The 10,087-nt window shown below is 36.4% G+C and overlaps 2 protein-coding genes across 3 annotated transcripts; one reads left to right on the forward strand and one right to left on the reverse strand.

Annotated features, from left to right (window-relative positions):
• Positions 1-2,337: 2,337 nt before the first annotated feature.
• On the forward strand, positions 2,338-4,994 carry LOC131652322 (pentatricopeptide repeat-containing protein At1g32415, mitochondrial). Its single transcript, XM_058922156.1, has one exon. It carries the CDS (start codon positions 2,688-2,690, stop codon positions 4,926-4,928), a length of 2,241 nt encoding a protein of 746 aa, XP_058778139.1. The 5' UTR covers positions 2,338-2,687; the 3' UTR covers positions 4,929-4,994.
• A 1,233-nt stretch (positions 4,995-6,227) lies between these two features.
• LOC131652323 (haloacid dehalogenase-like hydrolase domain-containing protein Sgpp) lies at positions 6,228-9,427 on the reverse strand. Of its 2 annotated transcripts, XM_058922158.1 has the most exons (6): positions 9,270-9,427; positions 7,653-7,767; positions 7,341-7,492; positions 7,000-7,261; positions 6,749-6,920; positions 6,228-6,543 (listed from the first exon to the last, which is right to left on the reverse strand). In XM_058922158.1, the coding sequence occupies exons 1-6, from the start codon at positions 9,299-9,301 to the stop codon at positions 6,539-6,541; spliced, it is 738 nt and encodes a 245-aa protein (XP_058778141.1). In that variant the 5' UTR covers positions 9,302-9,427; the 3' UTR covers positions 6,228-6,538. The 2 variants fall into 2 exon arrangements, with proteins under 2 accessions (XP_058778141.1, XP_058778140.1); XM_058922157.1 differs by having other exon boundaries at positions 6,228-6,920.
• Positions 9,428-10,087: the final 660 nt, after the last annotated feature.

The following is a 10,087-nucleotide window of genomic DNA, read 5'->3' on the forward strand; positions in this document are numbered from 1 at the left end:
CATTTGAAGAAGACGCCATGATTGAATTTGATTTGAGAAATAGGTTAAAAGAGGACAAAGAAGATTTTTCTCTTCTGTGTTGAGGATAAAGAAAATAGAAGTGGAAGTTATGCGAGGGTAAAAGTTCAAGTATTTTAAGGTTTAACGGAAACCCTTTCAAATCTTTTGGGTAAAAGTCAAAGACACGTGGCAGATGTTGATTTAATCCAACGGCGGTCGAATAATTATTAGCTTTACTCCTAGTATATAGGAGTAATGATCATGAGGTAATGACAGAACGTGGGAATGTAAGTTCTGAGAGGACATCTTTGAAAATGACAAGACGTTTTGAAAGTAGAGCCATAAATGATTATGACGTTAGTCAGTTGTCTTGGAACTCTCAGAAGTGAGTAAAACAAAATCTCATTATAACAAGAAACGCCTATTTCTCTTGTTATTTGAAACAGGCATTTATTGGGGGCAATTTGTTGGCTGGGGATTTCGTTTGGAAAGAATATCCTTTGAAGAGTTACAAATCGAAGGAAGATGGTTACTGATGACCATTTCTGAGTTTAGAAATGGCTACTGATGCCATAGGACCGTTAGGGTCGAAATTAGTATAAATAAGGGTCTTAATGTTAGGATTCTGGGTGTTCATTTTGTACAAGTCACTCACAAAATCACTCAAGTATCAAGTGTTTAAGAGAACGAGTTCGCTGAGAAATGTACGTATGACACCAACATCAATTTAAATACATTTGTGTTTTCCTTTATTCAAGTATCTTTTCATTATTACTGCTTCCATCTACTTCCTGTTATTTATCTTCTTGCATTCTTTTTGTTGCGTCTAGACTTTAATTTCGAAACACTTTACATTCCTGCATTTTACATTACTGCATATTATATTCCTGCACTTTACTTTTTACGCAATTTACATGCTTTTATTTATGTTTCATTGAAAATTATATTAACTCGTATGACCAGTATTGTTTCAAGTGAAAATTCATAAGATCGAATCACAAAACAAGTTTTCTCGAAGTCAGAACAGGCAAACATGAATCGAATCATTTCAAAAGACATTTGTCTGACTATGTCCTAGGATCAATCTAGTCGATCCTGCGAGTAACCAAAGTATATTTTATAGTTTGGAGGACTAGCGGTTGTTTATCGGAAATCACCGTAAAGAGTATGGGACGGGGTGGATACTATGGGGTCTATATTCGCTTCTTTTAGTGGGTAGTTAATTACCCGTGCCCATTTTCGTACCTATTTTGCGGATTTTTACCATACCCATTATATGTAATTTTTGCAGGTACCCATTAGAGATGGGTCCAATTGTCATCCCAACACACACACACAAATTTTACTATCATCACACAAAGTCCCAAAGATCTCAGTTTTATAAATATTCAATTTGAGATCTAATCTTGGACCTGTCTCTCGAATGATATCAAGGACTTTAGCTACCTCCTCCAAACCTCCTATGATGTTCATATCATCAAGATATCAGACATGAAAAAGAAGCTTAAGAGGATGTAACACGGGATTATAAAGGAACGGTCATAACATGTTACCTTGTTGCACTATAGTGGCTAACATAATATGTCTATCCTCAAGGTACAACCTCACTATCTGACCATAAAGAAACTCAATCCACAAAGAAATAGTTAGGCATTTCACTCTCACCTGCGTAGTATGGCCGATTGATCTACCATGCTAAAGCATACAAATAGTCTACTATGAGGATAGCCAAAGAATCATCTCCATGTCCTTTACTTAACACTATGTTGTAACTCTGCAAAATGGCCTCAGCATCACCCGATATTCCGACCCCAAATTGAAAGTCATTGAAATATTATGTCACATCTTATTAGACTCTTTTTATAACAACTTTGGACACCATCGTCCTCCAAATAGAGTCCACGGTAATTGGATGTATCCCACCATCAAACTTTAATAACGGCATAAAGAATGCACAAGCAACAAAACTTTGCCAAAGTTATCAAACATCTTTCTCAAATCCATAAGTTAATAACTAGATTAATTGCATATAAAAGATCTCTTGTCATAACAAAATCTTCTTAACACAATGCATCTAATATATGTTGTGCTCGCAAAACAACTCTACCGTTTGATGTTCCTTTGAGAAATAGTTTGATGCACTTGAAGATAGTATTAGCTTCATGCATTAGGGGAGGTTCAAAGAACAAGGTGGTCGACATGGTGGGATGTGACATGTACGAGTGTTTAGTCTCCAAAACTTTTTGTTGTATATCTAAGATATGGGACCACTCTATATGGCATCAACACTTTCACAGCTATTATGAAGTGATCACATGCAACCTTGCGGAGGCATTGAGTGATGTTGAAGTTCATATTTTTTGTCTTTCTCCTCGATGTGAACTCCATCATGTTTCGGATCATCTTACTCGGACATTTTCAACTAGCAAGGTTATTTGCGTCTCTCAAATTAGTAAAACGCCTCAAAATATGATGTTGTTGTTCTAAAGACTTATATGATTCCCAAACATGCGATCTCATATATTCTAAGGTTTGACCACCACTTTATAAAAAGTACTATGTATGAGAGAAAACAAAATGACAACTAAGAGATATTAGTGGAAATATGTGATATCATTAACATTTCGAAATTTGCGCATAATTTCCAGATTAAATATAAAATCGAAGAATTGGAGTTTCATGATGCAATGCAAGTTTTTCACCACTCTTCAATCATTCAGCAGTTGATTCGCGGTTGCAGTTTAAGTCTAAGATGCTTTTCTCTTTCAATTTCCAACAATCAAAACCATTCTCAACCCTCGAAACCTCTCTTTCCTTTCCCTCGTAAACACGATTACGACGAGTCTCAGCTCCTCCACTACCTAACAAAAGGGTTGCTTCACGAAGCACGAAACATTCTTCACTATTTCCCATGCGGAAACCTCCACACCCGTGTTGTTCATTGGACTTCTTTACTCTCCAACTACGCAAAACATGGTTACGTAGAAGAAGCTCGAAACCTGTTCGACATAATGCCTCACAGAAACATTGTCACTTACAATGCAATGTTGTCTGCGTATCTTCAATCCGGTATGCTCCAACAGGGTCAGATGTTTTTCGATGAAATGCCAGAGAAGAATGTTGTTTCTTGGACCGCAATGCTTAGTGGGTTGGCTGATGCGGGGAGGATTGAAGATGCAAGAAAGGTGTTTGATGAAATGCCTGAGAGGAATGTTGTTTCGTGGAATTCGATGGTTGTGGGGTTGATTAGGAACGGTGATTTGGAGGAAGCGAGGAAGGTTTTTGATGATGCCCCTTTTAGAAATGTGGTGTCTTGGAATGCTATGATTGAGGGTTATGTTGAAAATGGTAGAATGGATGAAGCAAGAATTTTGTTTGATGAAATGGGGTGTAGGAATGTGATCACTTGGACTAGTATGATATCTGGGTATTGTCGTGTGGGTGAAGTGGATGAGGCTTGTCGTTTGTTCTGGATTATGCCGGAGAAAAATGTTGTTTCTTGGACCGCGATGATTGGTGGGTTCACTTGGAATGGATTCTATCGAGAGGCGGTGTTGCTTTTTCTTCAGATGATGACGAATTCTGATGTAAAGGCTAATGGGGAGACCTTTGTTTCTCTTGTCTATGCATGTGCTGGCTTGGGGTTTCCTTGTCTTGGCAAGCAGTTGCATGCTCAGATGATTGTTAACAGATGGGAGCTTGATGATTATGATGGTAGGTTAGGGAGAAGTCTTGTTAGGATGTATTCTGTGTGTGGTCTTATGGATTCTGCACGCAGTGTGTTTGAAGGTGGTCTGAAAAATTGGGATGATCAATCTTTCAATTCTATGATAAATGGTTATGTTCAGTGTGGTCAGTTAGAAAAGGCTCAAGAGTTGTTTGACATGGTCCCTATTCGAAACAAAATTGCGTCGACTTGCATGATTTCTGGGTACCTTAGTGTTGGACAAGTATTAAAGGCATGCAATTTCTTTGATGAGATGCCTGATAGTGATAAGGATTCCGTTGCATGGACTTCAATGATTTATGGGTATGTTCAAAATGAGCTAATTGCTGAAGCCATAAGCTTATTTGCTAAAATGATGACTCGAGGTGTTTCTCCTATAAATTCTACTTATGCTGTTCTTTTTGGAGCTGTGGGATCTGTTGCATATCTTGATCTGGGTCGGCAATTACATGCTATGCAGCTAAAGACTATATATGAGTATGAATATGATGTGTATCTTGAGAACTCTCTAATTTCAATGTATGCAAAATGTGGGGAGATAGAGGATGCATATAGGATATTCTCAAACATGACTTGTCGAGACAAAATTTCGTGGAATTCCATGATCATGGGCCTTTCGGATCATGGGAGGGCTTTTGAGGCTTTGAAGATGTATGAAACCATGGTTGAATTTGGGGTTTGCCCAGATGCTGTTACTTTCCTTGGTGTCCTAACAGCATGTGCTCAAGCTGGTCTTGTTGATAAAGGGTGGGAGTTATTTAGTATAATGGCTAATGATTATGCACTTAAACCTGGCTTGGAGCATTTTGTTAGCATTATCAACCTTCTGGGCCGAGCAGGAAGAGTGAAGGATGCAGAGGAGTTTGTGTTGAGGCTACCTGTTGAACCAAATCATGCCATTTGGGGGGCATTGATTGGAGTATGTGGTTTGAGTAAAACACATGCAGATGTTGCTAGACGCGCAGCCACACGACTGCTCGAGTTGGATCCTCTGAATGCACCAGGCCATGTAACCCTTTGCAACATATACGCCGCAAATGATAGTCACATTGAGGAGATAAGTTTAAGAAGAGAAATGAGGATGAAAGGTGTGAGGAAGGCACCTGGATGTAGTTGGATATTAGTGAAGGGTAGAGTTCATGTTTTCTCATCTGGAGATAGATTAGATCCACAAGGAGAAGATATGTTGCTACAAATTTGAGGACGAAAACTAAATACTTTTAGCCATAACACTTTGTACATAAAGAAACTGTTTTTGACACAAAAAGATGTCATTGTTAGGTTGATAAGTGACCAGGTTTTTGCCAAGATTTTTCTCGTTACTATTATCAGAAAATAAGGATGAAACTCTAGAAACTATATCGAAGACTAGTGGCGTAGGACTAGGGTAAAAATTAGCTGGCTCTCGAATTTTCACTGGCCTGGCGAATTTGACTGATTTGTTAGTGTTTTCAAATCTGTTTTAGTATTTTAACAATATGGAGGAAGCTATATGTTTGGGTTCATCGGTTGGATCTGCGAGTTCATCCCCTCGCGATGGAAGTGAGAAGTCAGTGAGTGGTATTAAGTTGAATAAAATAGGACAAGAAATTGAGGGATTGATAGTTCCATCCAAGAATGAAAACTTGCTGCAATCTATGGAATTAGAAGTGAAAGACAGTTCCCCTGTATCAGTGCATAATCCGTGGTCAAGTGGAAATAGCTCGCCTTCAACAAACAGCTTGCTGGGAAATATCGTTCGGTGACGTAAGCCGCCGACGATGTGAATAATACTTAAGGCATATACATAAAAGTTTTATTTTCTTTTTCAGTTGTCATTGATGTTTTTATGTGTGATTAAGATTCTAGTTTACTAACAACTTCTGAAAGCTTGTATGCAAAAATAATCAGCAATGATATACAAAATTTTCTATGCAGACAAGATGTAAACTATGAATAGTTACTATTGTATATTATGACACAAAAAGACCAACTTTAGGCTACATTATTTTATTAAGCAAGTACAAATGTGCAAATTCAGATGAGTTATGATGCATCAGTAGTCTATGTAATGCCTAAGGCAGCAGTTGACAGTTTACACTATATAATTATATGCTTCACCCATGTTTATCCATTCTTCAATTTAGTCGTTGGTGTTTTCGCCACGTCTCGTATTTGTAAGCATGGCAGCAAATGTCAATTAAATTTCTAAGTCATTGGTTCTTAATTATAATCACAGCTGCACAAGAATGTTGTTTCCGCTTTCCACTAAAGCAGCCATTGGTTCTTAATTATATTGAAGAAAGCCAGAGACAAGGTAATATTAAGCATCCATATCTTTGAGCTTCGTTTTTGGCTCGATTTCTTCTTCTCTTTCTTGAATCAATTTCTTTCTCTTCTTTTCTTCATTTCTGTTCGTATCTTTGGCATTGCTTGTGGCTTGTTTTTTATAGTCTTAGGCAATAATTAAAGTCATTACAATTTTTGGTTTATACAAACATATAAACGAGTTGCCATGAACTAAACACAAAATACAAACACATCCATTTCTTCGGAAGAACCCATCATACACAAAAATAAACCACAGTTTGAAATCCACTCAGTGTTCAAAGTTCAAACACATAGTACACAATATGCTGCTAACCCAAATTAAGCACAGCTAATAACACTTTAATCAACTTAACAATAAGCTAACACAAACTTCACCTAACTTAATCTTCATTAATTCTCGATCTGAGAATTGAATTATAAAAAATAAAAATGAAAACTCAACTCATGATTTCATTTTCATCTCCTAAATTATGTCAATGGCACTAGTAGTAATTCAAAACTTTAATGAGAACCCAGGGACGTCTCAAGTTTTTGGAGGCCCTGTGTAGATTATTCATGGTTCAATCATGACAAGACAATTAAAGGCCCTATTTAACCACATTTTAACAATGGCAAAGATTCATAAGGCCCTATTTAGTTAAAGTTTAACAATAAAAAATTTGAGGCCCTGTGCGGTAGCCCACCTTGCACGCCCTCAAAGACGACCCTGAAGAGAACCAGACTTGTCAAGTTCTTCCAAAGCTGCCCACAATTTTGGATCATCATAATCTTTAATCAAAAAGGTGGGTTTTGCTTCCATCAGCAAATGCTCTGGGTTTCGGGTAGCTAAACCAATAACAGGCATCCCAGCGGCCACACCAGCTTTGATTCCTGAAACAGAATCCTATGACAAAAACATGGATCTGTCAGAAGCATAATAAGAACAAAATCTATAGCAAGACAGAGAAAAGAAGCAAACAGACCTCAAATACAAATGTGTGATCTTTAGATGCTTTTAGAGCTTCAAGACCTTTCAAGAAGGGCTCTGGATGAGGCTTGGCATGTTCACATTCATCGCCAATAATAACAGCTTGAAAGAAATCTGTGAGACCGAGTTTTGAAAGAGCGAGTTCTGCATTTGGTCTTGGAGCGTTGGTAACTGCAGCTCGCTTCAACCCACGATCTTCAATCCATTTTCTCACTTTATCGAGGCCATTTAAAGCCGTCAGTTGCTCAGCTGCTAATCTAGATAGTCATGAATTATGTTCAGAATCTTCAAATTAAGCACAATGGGGATAGTTCGGAGGAGGAGAGCATGGCTTACCTCCGAAACATGGCTTCCTTATCATCTAAAAACTTTAAGCCTCTCTCCAGCTCGCCAGGAAAGAGAGCCAAGGCAATGTCATTATTATGCTTGCCAGCAACAGTGTCAATAAAAAACTCCTCTGTTATAGGATTACCTCCGTTGAAACCAATCTGGCAACCACCAATATTTGTTAATGCTACCAATTGATCATGTGCTTAGTTGTGCCGATTTATAAATAAATACAATAAAAGGAATATAGTGATAAAAACTTTAATATCTGTACTTCTGATATTCTGCTTTAAACTTCATTGCAGAGAAAATAAGTACTACCTCTTGGAGCATCTCACGGAAAGCAAGATAATGAAGTGGATCAGAATCACAAAGAGTTCCATCTATATCAAAGAGCACTGCTTCAAGTGGAGCAAGTCTGGTGAGAGAACTCTTGCTGCAGCCACAAATCGTGTATTGACCAATTAGCCCAAAGATTAAAGTCGTTGGGTTAAAGCACATGAATGATTATTACATCCCCTCAAGGAAATTCTCTAGGGAATAAAGTATGGATAGCTTACAGGAATACCTTACTTTGTTTTGAAATTTAACATTTTATTAAAAAGAATAGGGATAACAAGGACTAAGCTCTAGACCATGTGGTCATAAGAAAGTATCCTCAAAGCTTATGCTATTTGGGTTAAGTTACATACTATATTTAACAATGCAAAACATATTTCAATTACAAACATGCCAAACCCTTTGTTGCTACTTTGTTAAACAAGAAGAGAGCATTTCGGAAAATACAAAAAAGAATTTTTACACATCACACATGATGCTTTCAGAGTTTACTAGTCTAGGCATTGAGTGTTAAACTGCTCACTCATATAGTTGTTTAAAGGTAAGCCATATAAACCAATGCAAATGAAACTATAAATAAGCCAGTACGATTAATTGATTATTGGATGTTTCTTGAAATATGTAAGATTGAAGGGCATTTGATCAAAATTTGGAACGCGACATTCTAAGATAATGAATCTTTACAAATAAAAAAACACTGATACTTTAATTGAAGCCATAACAACTTAATAGAGATCTCACAGTTAACATTGGCACTACTTAGCAAAACACTGCATACATACCCTTTCCACTAGTTAGCAGTAGAAAATATGTTTAAGTCATGTGTAGTACTCCCTTCGACTCTAATTATAAGCACTCATTGGGAATCCCATGGCGGGCATGACACTGAAGGTTTGGGTCGTAAGAGTGTGTTGTTACCAAGGTAAGAGGTTTGAATCTCGCTACGTGCTAACAATCCTGTGTTGAGTCAATCTATACAGGGCTTTGTTTTGGCTTTAAATGAGCCCTGCTAATGGCCAATAAGATTGATTCCCTTAGATTAGTCGGTTGCTAATGGCCAATAAGATTGATTCCCTTAGATTAGTCGGTTGCAAGCCGGATCATTGTGGGGGAAAATATTCTTAGTATAAGTCTCCTGCATTTGTTATTATTTTTCCAAATATAACCCTATTCAATACAAACTACTTTGCCTTGTAATGTGAAAAATTAATATTGAATGCTTCTTTATACAAAGGACAATTTAGGCATAAAATTATATAAATTGAACAATAACTATGCTAACTTGGATTTAATAAGTGAAATATACAATCTACTGGAACAGATTTCTGGTTCATTGCAGATCCCAAAATTCGGAGCATCTTCAATGGAGTGTAATAATACATTACACAATTACAACGGAACAGAAGAAAAGAAGAGAGAAATGAAAATTAGGAATAACAATTAATTATTGACGATAGAATGATGAGTAAATCAATGAAGATCGCGGAGATATAGAAAATGGGAAATTCTATGAAACGATACAAGGAAGAAAAGACGCGATGATAGAAATGGAGATTGTGATAAATGGAATGAAATTAAGAATATGAAAGGAAGCGTTACCTTTCTTCGATGCAATTTTCAGATGACGCCATGGCTTTTCAAAGTTACGTTGGTGTGGTGAGGGAGAGAGAAGTAGTTATTATTATGCTTTTATACGATGATATTTTAATGGAATCCGCCAAAGAATCAAACTCACGTGGTGCATATGCTGCCTAATATGCCACCCACTTAAAAAAAGAAAATTTCCTTCCAGAATTTGCAAGTTGTGGTGGACAAAATTATAATTCTTATTAGAAAATATTTAATTAATTACAATTCGGTTGATTGCTAATTGTAGTGTTATTTGGGTGATTCAATTGTTTTGTCCAAATAACTCATCGTTAGTTAGTTAGTTCAGTAGTAATTGATCCTTAATTTAATGGGGAGGACCGCAGTCTGTAACCACTTGATGTCAGAATTGACTCCAGAATCGGATTATACCAGTGGTGAAAAATAAAAAAAAAACTACTTTGTCCAAACATAAAATAATAAACTAAAAAATAGTTAATTGTTACTCACAAATTAATCTAACTTGAAAATTTTTAGATTGATTATCTCGGTATTATATTAGACTGATATATTGTTTATTTTAATAGAAGACTCATCAATCGGACGGATTTCACAAATTAATCTAACTTAAAAATTTTAGATTGATTATCTCGGTATATAAAACTGATATATTGTTTATTTTAATAGAAGACTCATCAATCGGACGGATTCATACATTATATATTGATGTGGTTACACGTAAACGAAAGTATGAACTAAATTATATTTAAAAAATAATAATATTATTTAATGAAGTACATTTGTAATGAGAATCGTCTACTATCCATTTC

This window comes from Vicia villosa, linkage group LG2 (genome assembly GCF_029867415.1).
Source record: "Vicia villosa cultivar HV-30 ecotype Madison, WI linkage group LG2, Vvil1.0, whole genome shotgun sequence".
Classification (NCBI taxonomy): Eukaryota; Viridiplantae; Streptophyta; class Magnoliopsida; order Fabales; family Fabaceae; genus Vicia; species Vicia villosa.

Excerpts from the sequence above, each read along its gene's own strand:
- LOC131652323 (XM_058922157.1), bottom strand. The coding sequence starts at position 9,301 with ATGGCGTCATCTGAAAATTGCATCGAAGAAAG. Across the intron at positions 7,768-9,269 it reads GAAAATTGCATCGAAGAAAG|CAAGAGTTCTCTCACCAGAC; the intron begins GTAACGCTTCCT and ends TTGTGGCTGCAG. Across the intron at positions 7,262-7,340 it reads AAGGAAGCCATGTTTCGGAG|ATTAGCAGCTGAGCAACTGA; the intron begins GTAAGCCATGCT and ends ATGACTATCTAG.
- LOC131652322 (XM_058922156.1), top strand. The coding sequence starts at position 2,688 with ATGCAAGTTTTTCACCACTCTTCAATCATTCAGCAGTTGATTCGCGGT.